The sequence below is a fragment of the Anopheles stephensi genome, chromosome 3, assembly GCF_013141755.1.
Source record: "Anopheles stephensi strain Indian chromosome 3, UCI_ANSTEP_V1.0, whole genome shotgun sequence".
Taxonomy (NCBI): domain Eukaryota; kingdom Metazoa; phylum Arthropoda; class Insecta; order Diptera; family Culicidae; genus Anopheles; species Anopheles stephensi.
Window position 1 is genome coordinate 77,276,748 of NC_050203.1, and position 23,080 is coordinate 77,299,827.

General features: G+C 43.5%; 1 protein-coding gene across 5 annotated transcripts in view; it reads right to left on the reverse strand.

Annotated features, from left to right (window-relative positions):
• Position 1: 1 nt before the first annotated feature.
• The window catches only part of LOC118510542 (P protein), a 58,511-nt gene continuing 35,432 nt past the window's right edge, over positions 2–23,080 (reverse strand). For 3 of the 5 annotated variants that reach the window (XM_036052503.1, XM_036052502.1, XM_036052504.1), the window contains 10 exons: positions 9,179–9,282; positions 4,950–5,315; positions 4,692–4,876; positions 3,880–4,614; positions 3,479–3,808; positions 3,259–3,416; positions 3,005–3,194; positions 2,784–2,931; positions 2,618–2,711; positions 2–2,552 (listed from right to left, as the gene is read on the reverse strand). In XM_036052503.1, the coding sequence (XP_035908396.1) occupies positions 2,468–2,552; positions 2,618–2,711; positions 2,784–2,931; positions 3,005–3,194; positions 3,259–3,416; positions 3,479–3,808; positions 3,880–4,614; positions 4,692–4,876; positions 4,950–5,315; positions 9,179–9,282 (2,395 nt within the window). In that variant the 3' untranslated portion in view covers positions 2–2,467. Of the gene's footprint in view, positions 2,553–2,617; positions 2,712–2,783; positions 2,932–3,004; positions 3,195–3,258; positions 3,417–3,478; positions 3,809–3,879; positions 4,615–4,691; positions 4,877–4,949; positions 5,316–9,178; positions 9,283–9,704; positions 9,718–9,892; positions 10,113–14,589; positions 14,689–23,080 lie in introns of those variants that run through there. The other 2 variants (XM_036052505.1, XM_036052506.1) reach the window with 2 other exon arrangements.

The window sequence follows — 23,080 nt, forward strand, 5'->3', positions numbered from 1 at the left end:
CTTGAGGCTTTATGTTTCAATAGTTTTTATTATTTGTCTATTACATATTGGGGTTTGCTGGGAAGGGCTCCTTCCTTCGTTTAGTCCTCATCGTTTACCCTACCGGTCGGCCTCTCTAAAGGAACCTTTCCCCCCTATCTGCACACAGTGCGTCCGTTACTCCCAATCCCGTACCCACTCAACGAGGCAGCGCACTGTGTCATCGTGTCACGCTCTACGTACACTACAATATTAATAACAAACATCGGCTATCATCCAGTCAACTTAAGACCGCTCGCTGCTATATCGCCTACTGTGGTTGCAAGTTGCAAAACTTAACGAAAAAGGATGCTACTCGCCGATGATCCTACGGTTCCAGCCTACTTTGCAGGGGTTTCATTTAGAATTGATTTTGTTGTTTTTTTTACCATTTCTTTTTGTTGCTTTTCTTTACCATTTTGGTGTACCTTTTCTTAAAACATTCTTCCGCTTTTCTTTTACAAGATTTTATGAAACAGAAATAAAGAGGGGTTTACAAAGTGGGTTTCTTTTTTAAATCATACAATTCTTCTCTTTTCTTTACCTATTTTTGTTCCTCGTTTTCTCACATTTTTTACAATCTCGTTTAGAAACCTTTCTCTTCATAATGTGTTTTCCCTTTTCTTTTAGCTATTCTGTACAAATCGTTTTTGTTATTCACTCATCCTTTTTCGTTCCCGCCCCGCTTACGCACAAGAGTTCCAGCTATCTACAATTTTGGCTACAAAATGCAGGGTTCGTGCAGGCAATACAAACCAACCGTCTGGATCCCTGATTCTTTTTTCCCATGTGTCTGCTTTTTTGTTGCTTCCCTTTATCTATACAAAAACTAGTTTTCCATTTGCCCATTCACTATTCAGCTCACTCTAGATTTTTTGCGATTCGTATTCTTCTTCCTCATTTATTCCAACCGAGTGAAGGAGAAGCAGCGGGAGAGTTTTTACTTTTCACATATACTTGTTTTATTCTACAAAGCTACTAAACCTTACACATATGGGTTTTTTAGTTTTTCGTTTTTTCCTGTCTTCTGCCTCGTAACTGCATTTTCTTAAACCCATCTGCACAGCTTGCACTAAAATATAAGGTACCCATGATTTTTCACTGGGCGTTATATTTGTTTCTTTTTGGAATGTGTGTTTTCTTTAGTGATTTTTCTTTTTTTGTATTGCAAATGGGTTTGAGTGCGTGTGATCTTTTGGGACGAGTTTTGTTGCGGATTTTTTGCATGTTAAAACAGGAGAAAGAAGAGAGATAGAGAGGTTTCTTTTTGAACTTGTTTTAAATAACTTATTCACTCCATTTCATTCTACGGCTGTGGCACTGGTTTTTTGCAAACAAGCAAACAAAGTGCACACAGTTTTGGGGGGGAAACAATATAATTTATTACCTTACAAAGCATAACTTGTAACATTTTGATCGAACGAACAAATATAGAAAAGAAAAATGAAAGGATATTAAAACCCTATTCCCGCGTGTGTCTTTCGAGGAGAAAATATGGATGAAAAACCCTGCCCACCGGGTTCGGGGGCTTCAATTGAACAAACTACCTGTGATCGATTGTTTAGCGGGTGTGTACAGTGTAGCCTAGAACAACATCAGTTTTTAACATCATGTAACACGTTGAGAAATACCTGTAACTGCACGGATTACACATAAAAATACTTTACATCGAAAGTATATCCTTTTGCCAGAGCGGGACAATCGATGAGTGATCGCGCGTTCATTGTTCAGTTCATTCGCGGGAACAAAGCGGTCTTCTCCCCTTTTTGCTTCTTTAGGACCACTCATTTTCACTCTATTTACTAGGGCGCGCTCACTTTGCTCTCGAATTGACTTATCGGATTCCACATATGAGGGGAAAATGTATCTTTCTGTACAGGCTACTCAACTCGCGTTCCCACCTCAGTTAGTTGTGCTTTTTTTCGTTTTTGTTCCAGCTTTGTGATGCTGCTGGTACTCCCTCTGGTACTCGGCAAAATGGCATGGCGTTATATCGGTGTGAGTGTGTCTAGCTCGATCTGCTCGGTAATAATGACGATTTGGGTGTATCACAATATATAAAGATGGTTTGGTTTACGCCTTAGCAAGAAGGAGCCAGAGAGATACGGAGAGTGAGAGAGAGAGAGAGGAAAAACTAATTGATCGTCTTACAACAAATGGCTTTAGTCTGGTGTCGTTGTTTCAGGTTTTGAAGGAAGGGAGCTTTTGTTTGTTGAGTAGTAATTTGTTCCGCAGCGAGAGCGATCCCTTAATGGCAACAATTGGTTTTTGTTTTTCTTGCAAAATACATTTACCCTATTCGCTCTATAAATGGTAGGTTTTTTCTCTTCCGTTTACGCGTACAACGATATACACACACTACACACGTACATGAGGGCACACAGATAAACAGAACAATGAAACGGATGAGAGGATAGGTTTAGCGTCCTCTGGGTGTGCGGTGACGCGTCTAGTGCCAGGTGAAGACGACGTGTGCAAACATTAGGTAGATAGTAGAGACGATCACGCTACCGACCATCACTGGGAAACCGACCCTGGAAGAAGAAGGATTCAATGGTAAGTAAGCAATCAGAAGGTGATTCCAGTTAAGGACGCTTACTTGAAATATTCTATAAAGGTAAACCTATAACCGTGCTGCTCAGCAACACCGGCACATACAACGTTGGCGGAGGCTCCAATAAGGGTACCATTGCCTGGAAGAAGAAGTAAAGCCGTGTTAAGAGATCGGTCCCGGTTGAAGACTACCAAATCCAGCCGTTACTAACCTCCTAAGCAAGCTCCTAACGCTAGCGCCCATACGAGTGGCTGCAGGGGCAGATCGAGCGCCTCATTCTCAGCAAGACCGATGGCAATCTTTACCATCATCGTGGTAAGCGGGATATTGTCAACGAAAGCGGATGCGAATGCAGATACCTGTACCGATAGAGACATAATGTTGTAATTAGTAAAAGAATTCAAGAAGCAAGAATTGATAAGCAGTCCTTACCCATAGGATGATAAGGATGGCTACCGCCAGTCGAGATTCTTCGGACACGGACAGGATCACGTTCTCCGTCTGTTTGCCGATCCAATCGATCAGTCCCAGCTCTGCTAACGCTTCCATCAGGATGAACAGGGCGGCGAAGAACAGCAGTGTGGACCATTCCACGCGCGCAATCACCGACTCAATGTCCTCCCTGTTATTAAAGAGAAGGTTGTTAAAATCTGCGATCGTCCAACCTTCAGAAGTCTCTCACATACCGGTCAGCCAGAATAAGAAGCAGAAGTGCACCGAGCAGAGCAGTCCAGCCAAGTGACAGCTTCTGGATATCCGGTGCCGAATGCAAGAAGAAGAAGGTGATCACGAACGCGAGAGTGATGGCGGACTTCACCAGCAGTGTCTTGCTACGAATTGGGTACTGCAAAAGGAAAAACAACTCATCAGTAGGTCCTTCCCAAGTAAAACTTACGCGCGTGATACCTTTCGCTTCATCTCTTCCAGTGTTGCCTTGTAGCTCTCCACGGGCACGGATCCAGTAACGAGCTTCTTCTTGAGCGATCGGGACAACCGATTCACCTTCTTGAGGAGTGTTTCGCGCACCAAATCTTCATCCTTGGAGTAGGACGACAGGGAAGCGGCCGCACGCTGCCACACCGCGATCTCGTGACGGATCTCCTGCACATCCTGCGGCTCGCTGAAGCGCAGATCGTTTATGTTTTTGAACTTCATGCGCAGCTGGAAGTAGGTGGTGATCATCACGAAGAAGATCGGGATGGCCATGTGCAGTGTGAAGGTCGCGAAATTGACTCCCTGATGAAGGAAGAAAGCGAGCATTAGTTACAAGACCCAATCCTCTCAGTATCCCACTCGAATCTACTTACATTCTTCGCAATGTAGCTGTTCGATGCAATGATCACATTCGGTGGATCACCCACGGGCGTTAGTGTACCGCCAACGTTCGAGTAGATCACCATCGACATCAACACCGGTACCGGATTGAGCTCCATCACCTCACACAAGCGTATCGTTACCGGAGTCATAAGCAACACGGTCGTTACGTTATCCAGAAATGAGGACAGAATCGCGGTAAAGATGCACAGACAGTTGATCAGGGGCCAAACCTTACCGTTCGTCACCTGGTACGCGTACACGGCCAGGTAATCGAAGATACCGGTCTCGGACAGGATGGCCACCAGGATCATCATTCCGAACAAGAGCAGCAGCGTTTCGACATCGATCCACGAGATCAACTTCGGCATGCTGGGACGCTCGTTCATCGCTGCCAGTACACCGATCGCAAGCGTTGATGCGATGATGGCCGCAAACGTGCGGTGCACTATCTCCCAGATGATCAACACGTAGAGACCGAGCAGTACGATCGCGGCATAAATCACGCCGACTTCCGTGTCCATCGGTGTCGGATCGTAGGTGAACTTGGTTGGGAAGTCACCATCAAGATTGGACGACATCCGCACCCGTACGACGGCTTTCCCGCTCGTTACCTTCTGATGGTTAACGGGGCCAATGTCGAACACATGCTTGCGGGTAATTTCGTCCATCTGGTCTATCGCTTCCAGCGAGCTCGGTATGGGGACCATCCAAACATTGGTGATGTTCTGCAAAGTGGCAAAATGCGAAGATCATGATTAGCGTTGAAGATCACACAGCGAACGCTTGGGACACGTGTACCTACCTCCGTGTACTTGACGTCGTGCTCGGGGAAGAAGCTCGCGTTGGAGTTATTGCTGGGCAGGTAGAGCAGTTGCAGATTGACCGACACGTACGTGCTCGTGTTGTTGTGATGCTGGTCACTTAGAAAGGCACCTTTCAGGTTGATCCCGATCCGAGACCCCGGAGATGGTTCTGGTAATATGTATGCTGCAATCGAAAACACAATCAAAATTGAAGAACTCCGCTTGGACCTGATCCTCGAGCGCTGCTCCGTACTTACTCCTGTACGATCCTTCCGGTACGGACAGCTGCCGTGGCGTGAGCTCCTTCTCGTGCTTCGACATGAGAAAGCCGGTGAAGATAAGCCACACGACGAGCAGTGTGCCAACCTTGACGTAACCGAACAGTTTACCATGCTCGTGGTGGCCACCCATCGTCGTCTCGTGACCCTCGTCCCCTTCGCCGTCGGTCGTCACATTTTGGCCATTCTTTTCGCACTGCTCGACCATCGCCGCCGCACCCGGTTTGCCATCCTCGACGGCTGCTTCCGGGTTGGTGACCTTGATTGTGATGAACTCCTTGCTGTTGCTATCGTCGCCATCGTCTGCTGAGACGTCCTCGTTCGGGAGCGGATCCTCGTCGGGACCTGGAACAGAGTGCAAACCCAGAAATCGGGGACATTAGATTAGATTATTTGTTTTAAGATCTTCCAAGTCGTCTAGAGTGACGAATGGACCGCATTAGCTATCTAAACAAAACGACGTCGCGTTGATCGCGCCTTGTTTGCTCCTTTTCAATTCCTCTGTTTGCTTTAGATTACAGAAATTAACCTTTCAAACGATCATCAACGCGCCCTAATGCCCTTTCTGCCGTCGCAGCCCGCTGGCAGCAATCATTGCCAATTGACAGGCCTTCGTACATTAAAACCTTCAACAGATGGAGTCATATTTTATGGCGTTTTGACAGTAAAACTTGATCATTCATTAACGCCCACACCGCCAGTTGTGGCGGTTGTTTGCGAAAAGGTTAATTTAAGGTTCAGCCGAACTCATTGCTCCAAACTGCAGCCGTCCAGACGATGTGACGACACGCGATTCGTCATTGATCAAGGTACCCTCTATCTAGAATGTAACAAGCATTTGTCACAGTAAAATGTTTATCTCTTACACAGTTACACTGCTTGGCTCATTCTGCCTTTGTCGCGTGGAACGAAATCTATAGATACTTGTGCTTGCGATGGAACATTTTAAACAACGGTGATCTACAAGCTAAAAATATGTTGCAGACAACACGCGCGGTTTATCATCGGTGGTCGAAACGGTGTGTGACGGTGTGTGTGTGTGTCTGAGTGGACAAAAATATCACGCGGCCAGTGGGAGGTTTTGTTTCTGGTTGCCGATTATTGACAATGACCGTGACAGGGAAAAGAGTGAAAGAGATGGGAAGTTGTGTAGAAAATGGACATCGTAATCGGCTGTCGGGACTGGTTATCGATTAGATAAAATAAACCATTTGGTGAGATATCGTTGTTTTCATAATTATTTTTAAATGGATATTTGAATTGGGGTTTAAAAAGGCTAAAATATAATTTAACATCTTGTAAATTCGAGTGATAAATATGATAAAAATAATTAATAATGATGCTGTTTGTAAAAAAGACCAAGCGTCTCCATCAGGACATGGATTTATCGAATTAAAATTTTAAAATTTCAAAATATAAAAAAATATAGTATATTAATAAAAAAAGGTTTTTTCAAAAAAAAAAGACAAACAACACACAAAAAATCCCTTGTCTACTTTGTATTAAAACAATGCAACACCAGTGACGTGAATGCATTTGTTTGGCATCCGTTTAGATGCGTGCCCATACATTGTGAGCGAGTGATATGTTTTTGTTTTTGCTACTTCAACTCTACCATACGCCGCTGCATCCTCATTCCGCTGGAAGCATAAATAAGTGTGCTGGGGCTGTGTGGCGACTTCCCCCAGCTAAAACAATCGTACTCCGAGTGACTCGACCCGTGTGTTTGTGTGTTCGCTCGTCAATCAACGAAATCAACGAAGCATCCCCGGGGACAGAAACGGAAAGGAGGGACGAGAAACGGCCAGAAGAAGCAGAAGACGATCTCTCAAACGCCATCGCGGTAAATGCGATAATGAGCGGAAATGTTTCAATGCTTGAAAATTTACATAGAATAATTGAAAACAATCGTCCCCATCATCTGTCCGCGGTGGTTCGATATCCGGGAGGAGGGGTAAAGAGAGAAAGGGGTGGGGGATGTCGGCGTTGTTTGGAGTGCATGCGGGTCACTGTCACACAGTGTGTCATAAAGCTGTCGCTAGAATGGACCATTTTTCACGAACACACCGCGTGAACACACTTCAAACAGCTGATGGACAAATCAAACGATGCGGATAATCATAACAAGAGCTTATGAAGCTTCTTAAAAATGAGTCACAAATATATCCAGCTCAACTACACAACAGCGACAGGTCCGTCACTGGACCGTAGGCAGCAGCTTTGATTTATGATGGCAAACCACAAATGTGCGATTTCCTTCCGAAAACAACTTCATCCTGCAGTGATTGTGGCTGTTTTTATGCTAATTAATTTCCATCATCCTTCGTACTGCTAAGGTAGAGGAAAATGTATGCAACCCCGAAATTGGACAACTCATCGGCAAACGTCTTGGCTTGTTTTACCGGTTGATTTATGGCGATGCTCAATTTCCAGTACACCGCACGACCACACTCCTTCATGATGTACACGTACAGAAAGCTTACTGCATCGGGGAAGGTTACCGATGGGTGAGCATCGCACAAGATCAGACGAGGGAGACCCAATTTTCCTGAAGGTGTTTCAGTGCCGGTTTATCAATTGGCCGCTGTGATACAATGTGTTTTAGCATGCGTAACGAGCTGCCTAGCATTGACACTAATCAGTGGCAAACGTGACCGAACTATCGAGCTGTTCCCCGCTGCTGGATGTTGTGTGATGGGGTTGTTTTTGTTGTTTTTTTTTTTCGGTACTGTTTTTTCTCCCCCTTTTCCTTCTTCTGGTCAATAATGTTGAGTGCAGCAAGGACACAGCTTCGGCGGGGGTAAATGATGACAGGTGGATGATGTATGACTGTCCTTAGTGGACGAAGACTAAGAAGGGGATAGTTAAGATGCATTCTGCAATTTATTCTCCATTACATCATTAAGCGTTAGATGACAGAGGTAGGTGGATTGTTGCGCAAGAGATAAGGTGGGTTCTAAGAGGCTTAGAATATGATTTTAAAATTGTACAGGAGGTATAAGCGATCTTCTGTGTAAAGTAAACAGCAAAACAATGTATTTTTTACCAGAAGCTTGTAGTGTCTAGAATATTTGTAATGGAAGTGTATTAAAATTCTCAAAGAGGGAGCCACTGTTCCAGAAATGAACTAAGTCCTCAACTCATGCTCGTTGGCATGTACGAAGCTCACAATCCAGAGAGCTGTTGAAGTTTTAATAGAAGTTTATCGAGAGGCATCTTCGATAGGGTCTTTCGTGCCTCCACATCAAAATCTAGGCTAACGAAGACTCATAAGTGTAGGTATTAGAAGATAGGAGATAGTCTATAACAATTTAGAAATGTAATGCCTCTAATAATTCAGCCATCGTGTGAGTTGAACAATCACGCCCTATATCAAGTAAACGAGAACGTTTTATATTGAAATACATGGTTCTATCTAGAATCGAGAGATTTTAAAATAGGCCGTGCAACTACTAAAACAAAATCTGTTATCCCTGGGCTACTTTACTCTAGCAGCTGATGGCAAACATTTCGATCGGCTCCATCGCACTCTATCAGCTTCTCAGCCAGCCAAAGCAAAAAGAACCGATTTTTAAAGCAGTTCAGACTGTTTAAAGAGACTGTATTAGTACTCAATCTCAAACCTGAAATAGCGCCATCTATGAGGACAAATACTGATACTAAGAACTAATAAAGGTTTGAGCTAGTCCTTAGCACAGCAGCAGGCGGAATTGAAGTATTTTGATCTTTTAAGCCACTTTTCATCACTTTTCATCGAAGTGGTTTTTAAAATCTTTTAGTACTCATATACTCATAATACCTGATACAACTGACAAATACTAACCAGATGATTCCCCGAAAGTAAAAATTTTAAATAACAATGAAAAACCAACTGACTGCTGGCAATCATTCACCCCAGGACACACTACCAATGCAGTCGATGCGATTCGATGTGTTAATTTTAGCCTTTAGAAAATATAACGACCATTTTAAAAAAACACACACTCACAAACGCACACTGTGGGTGCTGCCACAATAGTCAGATACGTTGGCAATGAAAAATTATTCGACCCATCAGGGAAAATATTTTTAAATTTTCCTTCCCATCTACCAGGGGCAACACTGCTTGCCGTAAGGTCACTGAGTCCGGCTGAAGATTAGAGAGCAAGGTCTATATGGTCCATCGGAGCGGTGGTTAGAAAGTTATTGCCGAGCAGCCGTCTACTTACCGTGTAATCGTTCGTGCTCCTGCCGGAAGGAGGCCAGGCTCGGGTCCTGCCGAATGGCTGCCGGAAGTGTCCGCCATATCTCCAGCGATGCCTCCGTCACCTGGCTGAGAGAAATGATAGAATAGTTAGGCCGGATGGTTTGCACCGTAACGGATGGACGGGGCTGATTCAGCCGGTCCAGCTCATCCTCCGCCTCCTCCTCGTTCAGCTTCAGTATCTTGAACACAACATTTTTCCCCTTCGGTTTGGACATGCTCGGGGCGCCCGACTGTGTGCTTCGGGGTAGGATGCGTGCGGATAGATGCTGTGGGGTGTGCTGGGTTGTGTTTGTGTGTGTGTGCGTGTGTAGATTAGTGCTGTGTTTGACTTTCGGTGGGGCGTTGGGTCGTTTTAGTGTGTAAGCCTTCCAGTTAGTATCATGCAGGTAACGTATTTTGTCACTTAATGTTCTTGGAATGATTTTTTTTAGTACAAGGAAAAGGTTCACTAAGGCATGCAACTTGTTAAGATCACTAGTAATAGCCACCTATTACAGAACACTGTTAAAAAACGGAGAAAAAATTGGCAAGTTTTAGTAGATGCGTGTGAGAAAAGCCACTCCAAAAGTTAAACTCTCCACAACCCGTGTGGCCGTGTGTTAGATTGCGCATTTCCTATTTTCGATTCGAACGCTCCGGTTCGAACTGATTGATGCATCACACTGCTATGGTTCACCTCTGCGGGTCCATCGCGCTGGATGGCGTGCGTCAATCGCTAATGGGAAAATGATGTACTGCCTGTTGGGCCACCGGGTTAGAAAATTGGCCGCCTTGGTACGCTCGTGGTGTTCGTGCTATCGGTGTTCGCTTAAGCGCCCTCTCATTTGGGGCGTCACTATTTGGATGCGATTTTTTGTACTCTTTTTTTAGCTTTTACAGAACAACGAATAGAACAGCTTTGTAGGGGATAGAACATTTGATTACTTCGTACACCGAACGCTGAAGCTCTTAATAATTATAAAAATTCACTTTTTAATCTGTGCAACAAAAAAAAGTAGCAGCCAACGATGCAATGAAATCCATTTGCCGGCTAATTTATGTCCTTAATCGTGAGGGCGAGAGGCGCAGAGAAATATTCATCCCTAACCTCTTTCACACACCTACCACTCACACACCAAGAAAAACCGACCCCGCTTTGCTTTTTAACACACCAAAATCTCACACTCTGTTGCTGTGCGGCCACTCAACCAAGCGCCGTGCAGGTTTGGGTTTTTTCCTCGACCAATTTTCATTGTCATCCGCAAACACAACCACCCCGCTAGCCATTGAAAAATCTATGCCCATCTCTTTCATTTCTGTCCCCAACAAAAAAAAACCGTTCAACATTACGAGGGCCGGATGATGATCGTGCGGATGACGATGGCGGAGTGACTTTATGGGTGATTTTTATTGAGTTCACGTATCCGGCAAAAAGGGGGGAAAAGGGGGAAACAAACTCTCTCACACACACACGCATACAGGTACAAATTCGAGGTGTAATTGTATGATCGTTTTATTGTGCCACTACTGGTCACAAGGTATGTGGCCTTGACATTTTTTTTTTCGCCCACTTTTTCGCTTGGGTGTGTCCCCGTGTGCCCTTCGACGTGCTGGATGGTTATCCTTTTAGCCCTGCACGGGACGATCGGTGTGTGAATAGAAATGGTTGATTGAGGCAGTGAAGTGAATAAACAATTAATGAACCACGCGGCGTATGAGGATGGCGCAGACTGTGTCATTGGGTGATCATAATAACGCGAATTGGTTGTTGATTTATTTTATATTTTAAACCCTCAAAACGTTTGATCATAACCTTGTTGTGTGTGCTAGCTTCAAAGTTACAGTTACAGAGCCATCGCTTCACCGTTCAACGCGACCAAGTGACCGACATCGAGCGTCAGTGGGGCGAAAATTCGGCTTCAAGTCCATTGACCGCATGACACTGGGCGGTTGATCGCCGTACGCCTCATCGTCACGCTTGTCCGAAATGCGGATGTGCCGTTTGAGGCAGGCATGCTTTTCCGCGCCAAATCTTCCGCAAAAATCCGCGGGAAGTCGAAACAAGCGGGGAAAAAAAGACCTTGAGAAGTCTCGTTTCAAAGATGAAGCCTAAAAGTGCTTTAAAAATTATATCGAATTCTTTAGCTGACTTCTTCTTCGACATCGTAACTCATGTGATCTATTTGTTTCTTCATTCTTCTTTTAAATACAGTTCTTGTTCACATTCCCACCGAAACATCGCACATCAAAGCAGCTCCCGTACACGTGTGCTTTTGATCATGGAAAACATCAAAATTGCCACGCTCACGTGCACCACCTGACAAAGCTCCCAGACACACTCGCACACACACACACTTCTGAAAACGTCTGCAAATTCCGTGTCTAGCAACGGAACCGAACGAAGCTATTTGCTCGTAAGCAATAGTTCTGTAGGCGCCAGCAGACGCACGGCAACAAGTCATGCTTGACTGCAGACGATTCGATTCTTCTTCCCTGTTTTGTGCCGCAAACGAAGTCCTATACGAAGCTCGTCGCTGGCGGAGACAAATATTTGAAGCATATATCTGTTTGCCGACACATAATTCCATTGGCAAATAGCACGTTGCTGCTGCTGCAGAATCGATTGCTGGAGGAGGATTTTCCGTTCGCTTTTATTTGATTTAGCTGGGGAATGTGTTACTTTTTTTGATGGAAATATTTCAGTAACCGAATGGCGTATGAAAGGGTGCATGAAGATATAAGAGCAAAAATCTGCTGTCAAATATACAAATTATTTCTAGCTTCTTGACCGTAACCGACACAGAACCTAATAGTCATCCGGAGAAACCCTCATCGTTATCTAACTCGTCCCTTAAAGACTCCCCACTGGTAAACCCTTTTTCTGTGAGTTGAAAAAAAATCTCCACAACAGCATAACAAGGTCCCTTTCTTTATGGTCTACAGTTCACGGTTAATTTGGGAATAATCGTAACAACAGGTTGTTACCCTAAGGGATTACGTCTTTAAGGTTAGTAAACGAGCGGGACGGATTCCGACCGAGAACATGATAATAGAAATAGAAAGGAAGCATGACCAATCGTTCCAGTGGTGGCGGGAACTGCTCCCCGTGAGGAGCGTAAGATAAGACAAAAGGTAAACAAGAATCGACTGGACGGTTTCACATCGTAGCTTCATGGCTCTTACTACTATTTGGAGTCACTTTTACTGGACAATAATCGTGTGAGTCAGATAGTTGTGTAAGTGAACGCTGGGGAATGGGTAGCATTGCGTCATATGGCGAGAACTACTTGAAACAGAAAAAGTTTGAAAAAAATGGCTAAGGCACACGTGTGTGAACATTCTTTTCAAGAGGGCATTTGCTATCTACACCTGGAAATGCTTTTTAGTACAAGTTGTACGAAGTTTAGTACATAATGAAATAGTTGTCTTGCTAAAAAAATTGCTTTTGTTTCAAAAATTCACTTTTAAATCAAATGAATCAAAATAAGCGTTATCAACACCCCAAAGATCGGTGATAAAAATCAACAAAAAAGCCCGCCTTTGAACTAACTTATCAGCACCGGTTAGCGGACCGGTAGCAACAGATAGGCCTCAGCGCTCGAATCTGGTGCCCGGCGTTTATGAGCCGCTAATCACTGAGCCGTCAATATACTCGTGAGTTGATTTAACACACCAAATGTGGCTCAATCTGTTAGGGAACCTCAGCAAAAGGTGAGATAAATCCGTGCCGGAATCAGCAACCCATAAAACACCGAAATCATCACCTAACAAGCTGATGATTGATGATACCGGGCAGCCAAAACGTGGAGGATTAGTTACAGCGATAAGCAACATCACCTTAAAAAAAAACATCAAAACCAAACCTTCCGGATGAGTCGCCGGACGGGGGCCCAATTATCTATGGGTCGTTTGTCCGAAATTATTCACCGGGTGTTAATAGGAAGCAGCAACAACGCTCAATACACTGCTGATAACGCATCGCGGCACCACCAGTGGCGGTGGCGATCCGGTCAAATCTTGGTTCCTCTTGCGGATGATCATCGCTCACACCAGTAAAAGGGAACAAGAATGTGTTTTCGCTACCTCACCCCTAGAGCATTATTCACTCTCAAAACAATATTTTGTCTGAGGCGACACAACGAAAAAACCCGAAAATGTAACGCCCGTGTGATAAGTGTATGGTCAAACAGTTTTTTTTTCGCAGTGATCCGTGAGCGACACACCGAGGGTGTCTTTATTTTTGGGGCAGCCCCTAAAGAAGGTGGAGAACAATGTGAAGAAGGATCAACCTCATCAATGGGGATGACAGAGAGAGAGAGCGAGAGAGCGAGAGTGAAGTTGTGTGGTGTGTTGGAAAAACGGCATCAGATAACACGCGCGCGCCTGTTCTGAGTTTTCCTTCACCTTTACAGCAGGCGAAACGTTCGGTACCGGTCAAGGAAAAACGTCCGATCGGGGTGAGTTTAAAATCATTCACCTCTGAACGCTGAACGTTCAACCATGAATGCAGAAAGCAGAGGAAACCTCAACGCACACGCCTGGCCTGGCCTCACGCATACCGATACAATAACTGTAAAAATATCCCAGTTGCTTCCACTACGGCAAGACGAGTCAAAGCAAAATAATATTGCAATTTTTTGTGTGTGGATAAAATTATCTTCCCACGTGTGTGTGTGAGTGTGTGTGCTAAACTGGCCACCAAGAAACATTTATTTATTATTTGGCTCGAACAATAATAATTCTCATCATCGCCCCCAAACTCGCTGACAGGTGCCAATTTTGTTACAGTTTGTAGTTGCGCTCGATTGTCAAGGTTGAAATTTGTCACAAATTAGGGCGAGCAGGTAACTCCTGCCGTATATATTAAAAGGGGTTAAAATAAAGCCAAGTGAACTGGCTCTAATAGCAATCACTTTAAATTACATTAACTTCTACTTTAAAAATTGTTATTAAGCTTTTCTCGGTCGGTTTTCTTTTTGGTGGTGGTTGCAGTAGTTGTGTGGAGTTATTCGACAATTCGGACACTTTTTAACACCAACTATTAACTACACTTCTCATTGGGCACATTATTTCACACAAGACTCGCTTAAGAACTCGTAAGAAAATTCGCTTAAATCACACCAAAATACGGCTCCATTTTCACTTCGAGATCCCACGTGGACGGAGATCTCCATTTTGCTTCTTTACAGATGGAGCTGTGCGTCTGCGCGAGATGCTTCTTCCTGATCCCAACACTTTCCGCGTGATTTTCAACACTCTGAAGAAGCTTTTCCTTTATCACATCCTTCAAGACACTCTAGCGAAAAATCCACCAAGCGATCACCGAGCCGTTCCACCGATCACGCGTTACGGATGCGTTACGGCAGCGTTACGCTAGCACCACAACCCTTCTACCTTCGAACACAATCGCACTCGAAAATTCCACTGCACGCGGCAAAAACCCCGACTGCACGTATCGACCGTTTGCGAAGGACTAAGCCCGGTCCCGGCAATGGATGGCGCTCTCAAAAACAAATCCGCACCAACCTGACTTTGAACGCGTGTGTGTTAGTGTGTTGGCTGAATGGTGCGCGAAAACTGCGCCAACCGTTTGCACTGTGGAGGGAAAGAGAACCACTCGAACCGGCCCAGTGAGATAGGGGTGTACATTTCACCTCCCACCAACCCCTCAAGTCCCACCCACAGCAACACAGACAGCAACAGGTTGCATGGATCGGCGGTGGACTTAGATTAGTCGGGTCAGCGTGTGAGTGATCTGCTTTTTTTTTGCCTTCTTCGATGCGTTTGGAACACGCTTGCTGCATCAATGCCGTTACTGCCATGCTGCCCTGAAGCGCGTTTGGAGCGCGTGAGTGACCGGATGATCTTTGTTGGAAGACCACGGTTTGGGGTGGAACGGTGAGCTACCGGGAGCGAATGACGGGTAGGTTTTTGGAGAGGAGTGGGAATGCGGACGCTCATGGACCGTAGTGCTGGTGCTCTAGTGCCGTGCACTCGATTTGTTGTATTTTTGCGCGAAATGTTTTAGAGACTGATGAATGAAGTTGATGGCAAGTGGACAGAGGGCTTAGCATAACTTTTTTGAAATAAAAATAACGACGTATTTGGTATTATTTAGCTTGTGTAATTTAGATCAAGGTAGTCCAATGACTTTATCTTCACCTTCTGCAACACTTTAACTTCTAAAGATCTTGACTTACAATTTGTGATTTTTTTAAACATTCATTTTGTAGCTCGAGCGATATCCAGTCACATCGAGATTTTGAGAAGCAGTTTTATAGAATGTATTACTTTGTTATATTTATTAAATTTTATTTGTATCTGAAGGCATGCTATGCTGTAATTTACTATTTAGTGCACAATGCTTCTCTTAAAGAAAATTAATAGAAGTGTTTGTTTCCAATAGCAAAATACGAAGAAATTTACAGCAAAAATAAGCTTGAGTGGTTCCAAACACAGAAACGACTACCAGTTTTTCATTCTTCCGACATCATTCTAATGTTTCAATGTGCAAAATAAAAGTTTGATTAATAATTTCGTTATTCATAAATACTCTAAAAAAAATCGCCAAACATCACCCCAACAGTCAATTGCTACGATAAGTTCCAGGAACGATCAAATCCAATCTTGGCTCGGCACATAAGACCCATCCAGTTTGAGAAAAACAGACACATCCCTTATCTTCTTTAAGCTCATTTGTAATATTTCCTCCTTTTCGCTTGTGTGTGAGTTTTTTTCCTCTCTCTCCTTCAATTTCCAGTAACACACTCAAGGTTGCTTCTGCTCCTGACAGACTCATCCCCAAAGGACAGCTAGTGTGAATAGAAACCCAGAAGCTTCCTATCGCAAATACCCATCCGAACTCCCCCCCCCCCCCCCCCCCCCCCCCCGTTTTTGTGCCTTATAAAACGCAGTTGAAGTTGATTTTGATTGGTAGCATAATTTGTGTGCTATATTTAGCGGGACCGATAACGCAAAAGTGAGAGACGGGCAAGAACAGAAAAAAACAGAGTGGACTAGGGCAATAAAAACAATAGGATAATGCTGCACTTGACGCTTTCCGTGGGGCTTTGGAGTAGAGACCCCGGGCGTGCTGAGTAGGTTGGGGATGCGTCGTTTATGCTATAGAGATCGAGTGGCATTAAATGAGGATTGACAACGGCGCGGCAAAAGCAAAAGCCGCCCTGCCGGTGCATGACGATGCTGGTGCGTTTTGAAGTTGGTGATGAAGGTTTGTCGAAGCGTAGGACAGAAGAAACAAAAAGCACTGCTGCGGGTAAATATTTTCGACTAGGGCGTGGGGATAAATCCAAACGCGATTGAGCGATGCAAAGTGCACGGCGAACGAACGGGTCTCAAGTCTCTCGCCCGAACTGGACTCTAGCAATTTGCTGGCAGCGGTTCGTTAAATTGCACACACGATTAGCAATCCAAACTGTGGTGTCTTGCGGCGCACAAACCGTGGTGGTGGTGGTGGTGTTGCCAAACGAGTTTCTCGCTAATGAACTGACCATCCTCAACTCTCAAGCAGGTCTGGGCCAAAAAATCGCGACCCAACCGATTGGTTGCTGTGCGAGGTAATTTAATACTGTAATTTTTCGATATTATTCACTAAACTTCAAGAATTTATTTTATAACCCCACACACGGACATACCTCTTTCTCCATTCACCATTAGAAAAGATGTACGTAACTTCCACCGGGGGCATACTAATAGTTTAGCGTTTCGAACTGCTGCACAACTCACACTCACTCACTCGCTCACTCAGTTTTATTTCGAGCAACCGGCTTGCATGACCACAAATTGAAGTCTTTCACTAATAGGGCGGCAGAAAAAGACTCTTTCTTGCAATAGTTAAAAATATACGCTCAAAATCAATCAATCACACTCGAGCTAACGTCCACCGACAGGAACCGAACCGCTTCGATAAGAACGCATCAGCTACTGGGCGTCGGGCGATGGCAGGCCTCATCATCATCGCGATGGTATCGAACAGGTTGAGGTTTTTGATTATCTCTTTTGCCGACTTTAATCTATCCGGAGAGCTTTTACTGGCTTTAGTTCAACGCACCGCGACGCAGCCTTGAGAATGGTTGTTTGTTTTTTACGTTTTCCTAATCCATTTGTTTGTTAGAATTATTTAAATTGAGATTAAATACTTTTTAAATTGTAAAGGAATATTCTTAAAGCCTTTTTGAATGGAAAAATCTTCAAATTTGCAAATCATGCTGGTGAACCGAACACAGAAAACAACAATGAGATACTTAATCCCTAGCCATGATAAGTGACCGGATGCTTAACTCGCTAATCCCTGCGTCGGCCGACCATTTGAGGCACCCGGTTGCATACATGCACGTGCTACAAGACGCACTGCCATAGAAAATTTCTGCTTCACGCCCGATAAGCCGATAAGATGTCTTAAATCCCACCGCGTATCCATGACAGCTGGACTGGCGATGTCGCCTGATGTTGCTTCCTTGAACGGCGTGCGTAATCGGCCACGGAACCGTTGATCACTGTGCGGACCGGTACCCCTTTTCAAGGGCTTCTAATTTTAGTCCCACACAAAATTAAAAATTATGAGCAACATATCACAGTGCAGGCTGGAACAGATCACAATCGGGGAGGATTTGTGCTTAAGACACAATGGGAAAGATAAATCAATTTACGCCACTATTGCATCATGCTTTAGTATCTGCGTCTCGGCGAGCGTCATAACGCTTCCCTCACTTGGACCAAGACGTCATTTTTTCTTTCTCTGGTCAGTTTAATTTGTTTTCTATGCGCTGCAGTGTCTAAGGCGCGTATGCTTACGCAGCACCGTTTTCAATGTAATCCTTAAAGCTCGCCTGTTCGCACGGAATGGCGCGCTTCAGTTTGATTCGTCGCGTCAATCAGCAGCAATGAGTTTGTTGTTTGTAAACATACAGTCTTCGGGGGAGGGCTTTATGATATCCTTTTTTAAGCTGCAAAGCAGTTCTTCCTTGAAATCGTCTTATCGTGTGCATGTTCGACTTATGTTGAACATGATTTTTTACGATGCAAAATAAAATGTGACCAATCGCTTTCTTTTCCGGTGGCGAATATTTCGAAGCATACCGACCATAACAAGCCGTATAAAATGTTTGGCATGCTTTTATTGTTGCTTTTACGGGGATTAACTTCTGTAGGTTTGTTGCAACAAGCTGCAACAACTACGTCTAGCCGGTGACTCGACTTTACTGTCGTCGCGTGACAGTGCTCGATGCTATAAACGCAGCATGTAACAACAACATTTACCACCCGCAACGGACATTCAGCATGAATTGGGTGAGGGAAAAAGACTTGGGTGGAAAGGGGGAAATATCGTGTGAAAGATATTGGGTTTTCATTCACTTAATTTGGATATCAATCGGTTGCCTCACCGATGGGATCGATATAATTTATCTTTATTAGCTTTGGTGATGAATTAAAGTGTGAAAGGCGCTTTTTGCGTGTTTGGCTGTTCAAGGTTGTGTCGTGTTTTGGAGTTATTCTCGAGTTTGAAATTGATTTCGGAAAATCTTATGGCGAAATGGAGGCGCCTAGTACGTATGTAAAATTTTTTTTTTTAAATTACAGGTTTAAATATTTGGTTTATTATCTGATTCAAAGTTCCAAGCATCTGACGAATATTTCATACATTTTCCAAAAATATAATAGAAACCGTTATTAAAAATGATAACGAAAAGAAGGAGTTCGCGTGTTGAAGCTCCAGCGCTCATGCGTCCATCATACATTGTATTGCATACTTTCGGGAGTATTCGAGAGATACAGGGGTCGTCTTCCCTTTGGAGAGTCGTTGCTAACAATGTTAAGCAGTGTTTTTTTTTCATATTTCTACTTCAATAATCCATAACATACGCCAATGCTGATGAGACAATACTCAATTAAGCTTCCTGTGCCGTTTAATAAAAGCGTTTCCCCCATCAAGCGACTTGACCATCTTCGGCTGCGCTATTTCTATCCAACCGGCTGACCGGTTTTCCATGACCTTCACACCACAACGGCGTCATTGCGGGTAGCCCGCACGAAACAGGATAGATAAAAGCAGAAAAAACCCAAATAGAAAATATTATAAACCATTCAACCCTTTTTTATCCCATCGCCGAACTGGTTGAAGCTGTTGAGAGACGCGAGTTTATTTTTACACTCTTCATTGGACGGCAGCAAAGAAAAATACAACAACAAAAAAACGTGCTTTTCACTCAACCGAAGAAAGAAATATCTACCGAACGAACATATTGACCTGAGCAAGATTGAAATCGTCGAGAAAATGGCTTGGGAGGAGCGAGTAAAAAAAAGGAAATAAAATAAACCCCCTATGGTGCGGCGCCAAACGAAAGTGAAATGATGCCTACCGGCTACGGTATAGATCGGCGCGTCCACAACCACAAACAGCAACGGTGTACGCACGTCGGACTCGTCTGCCAAGGTCGGTTCGATTTTCCTTCCCCTTCCCTCTCCTCCCTCAAAACGAGCTTCCTCATCGACGTTCTATGACGTCACGGACTTGTCAGACGGAGAAGGTGAAGGATGCCCGGTTTTTTGGTCGTTGCCTGCTCAGACTGTGACAGACTGTGCTTCTACTTTGTTTCTGTCTTCCTTGTTGTATTCGTCTATTAATTACGATACTGCACCCTAAACACGTTCGCGCGCTCCCAGAACAGCTAGAGCAAAAACAGGCGAACAGGAGAAAATAAAAAAAAACCTTTCGAAAGTCATAAAAGCGATTAGGAAATGATGATGAACTTTTATTAGGTTTTTGAACCACACTTTCCGCGCAGAGCATAGAGAGAAAGGGGACAAGGTAGCTGTCGAGTGGAGGTGTGCAGAATGCTGAGACTAGTGGCCTTATTTTTGGAGCCATGTAGTCGCAAACGATCTGTTTACACAAGCGGATGTTTAGCTTTAACGGCTTGTCTGGACGATGGAAAAGAGAAAAGGCTAGCTAAAATACATTCACCATCAAAGGAAGTAGGAGAAATTTAATAATAAAAAAAACCCTCCGGTTATTATGTAAGTACATAAAATAGGAAAAATATTATCATTACCGAAACATAATTGCTAACAAATATGATGAAGTACAAGCTAACCCTGCATTGTTAAATATTAATTAGCTCCACAAAAATAAATCAGGACCAACCATGAATGGCTGCTGATAGCCCTAAAACCGGTAAGGATTTCCACGAAAGTAATAAAATATTTTCGTGGAAATCACCATTCAACACTGTGCACCGCTCACACTCACGGTAGACGAGCACGTGTTTCGTATCACACGTGCCTCAATGAATATGAGACGCAAGACACCTGTCGTGCATTTGCGTCCTTCCGTTTGCGATTTACCAGCCCATCTGTAATCGAATATTGTGGTTTGTGGTTTTAATACGTTTTTCAATCGAAGGACAGAGGAAAGTGGTAGCTCCGTTTGATTGAACATCACCCACATGGGTTATGATTTACGTATGCTTTATCGCAAGTTAAGTTTCCGCACGTAATTCTAACCTTTAACGAACCAGACACGTGTTGTACGATCACGGCAAACACCGAATAAATTGCAAGCACAAGCAGACATAGTTTCAGCGTCCCTAACACATCACCGGCTCTATCAATGTCGGCCATTGTGCCACCGAATTTGAGCAAAAAAAAAAGGTAATAATATTAATGTACATACACCAACAAAAAAACCCCAACAAATAAGTCGGGGTACTAAGGCCAATAGTAAATGGGGTGAATAAAACACACATTGTAAATTGATCTGTCGCACACTTGGCTTGCGGTGGTTTCGCATCGATCGGGAGCTATCGAGGGCGCCATCAGCGATGCGTAGCTCGTGATTGTCCGGACCAGCCCTGCCCTTTCCTTAGCCTTGTGCTCGCATCCGTCCGGCATCATTATCACGCCCGGTGCGGTGATCAGGGTTATCCACCATCGGGGCGATATCCACGAATCGTCCCGTCTCGTCTAGTGGGGCAACATTTGCATGCCGGTCGGAGCCGGGTTTTGCTGTGGTTTTGTTTTTCGGGATGCATCACCCGTTTGAGGGTGGTCGTTGGTATTCAGTGCGTGTGCGACCCTTCACAATTCGGCGAGGGAGGTGAAAGATGTGACCACGTTTGTGGTATTTATTTGGTGGACATCTATCTCTCTCTCTCTCTCGCTCCCTGCCTATCAGGTGTAACTCTCCTTTTTATTGCAATTTCATTCGAGCGAAAGTTTGCTCAAATGGATTTCAATGGGAAAAATACCCCATGACACAGTGGGTTGCAAATCTTTTTCTGTTCCGTTAAATAAAAGCGAAAGCTCTCATATTGTCACTTTGACATTGAGAGAGAAAGCTGACTAAATTTATATGATTTTATATATATTTTTATATGATTTTATTTAAAGTTTACCTCTCAACCTCTCCTTATAAACTGAAGCGTTTTAAAAATATATAATAATTTAGAGATAATTTTGTTTATCATAGATTCCAATGTTTTTTTCCCTCATTTTACTTACAGTGACGGTCAAAAACATAATATTGTCTGAATTTGAAGAAAAAAAAATACAGAAATGGGAACATGGAACCAATGTTCAACAAAATGTCTTTTAAGTTTAAGAGTTTTAGAATTATTTGAAGATCTTTGTAAATTAAAACAATTTAATAAAGTTAATTTATAAAATTTTAAATTGAACTTTTTTTAATACAATTGGAACCTTCCGTTTTTCGTTAAACGAACCACTGAGAGTTTAATTAAAAAATCAAAATTTTGAAACAAAATTAAGCAATTGCTGACGTCTTTCCCTGTTTGGAAACAGTAGTTTATGTTTTTAATTTAAACAGTAATTTGTTTTATTTAACTTTTAACGTGACCTATTTCAATTATTTATTGTACTTATTTGAGCTCATCATTTGTTGAATAAATAAATCAACACTAAACATTAAACTTATGCTCACTACTGTAAAACTGAGCCAACAGCCTATAAGCTTCATGACGCAGGGAAGTTCCAGATGCTGAGCCTGTAAACATTCACTTGAATTCATCACCAAACAAGCAAACAAACTAGTAAACAAAAAAGGGCCAATTTTTTATTGTTGTCAAATTGTTTTATACTCATCTGATGTACCTCGAACCCCTATTCAATGGGAACGCATGGAAACAGCAACAATAACAAAAAAGCGAGCCCAAACTTTACCAACGTAACCTTCAAAATCTGCTTATTTTTGTGTGTTGCAAACATGTGACTGCTCTGTTCCCACCCTGTTTGGATGTATGTTTTTTGTGTTTGTGTGCGTTTGCGTTTGTCACAATTGTTCATCCGTGATGGTTTTGTTTGCAAATAAACCCTTTACAGTTGCTCCATACAAAGAGCGAGAACTGGCTAGTTTTTGGAAGTTTTTTTTTTATTCAACTTCCACCATAACGAAATTTACTTTCCACAAGCGTAATCATGAACCTCAGCCAAATTTTAAAAAAATTTTGGGTTTGTTTTCATTCAGTTTGGCAAGCTTATTCATACTCTGGATAAGCCACACACTTAACCACACACATTGGATGAACAATTTGGGCGCGAACAGTCGTAAACGCAGCTTCGCTCTACTCTTTACAAACATTTTGCGCCCGTTTTACATCAAGAAAACATAAAATTTAAATAAGAAAAGAGACATTGATGTAAAAGACTTGTAATGTAATTTAATCGTAATTGCCCAAAGGGCACACTAGACAACGCGTGTCAAGTTCACGTTGTCAAAAATCAAATGCACACATAAACCCCTTCTTTTGTCACGCAAAAGCACTTCCCGCCATTCATACGCAGTGGCCCGGCGGGGCGGACTGGCTTTTAATGATGCACGCAAAGCATTCCGCGCGCCATTAATACAGTT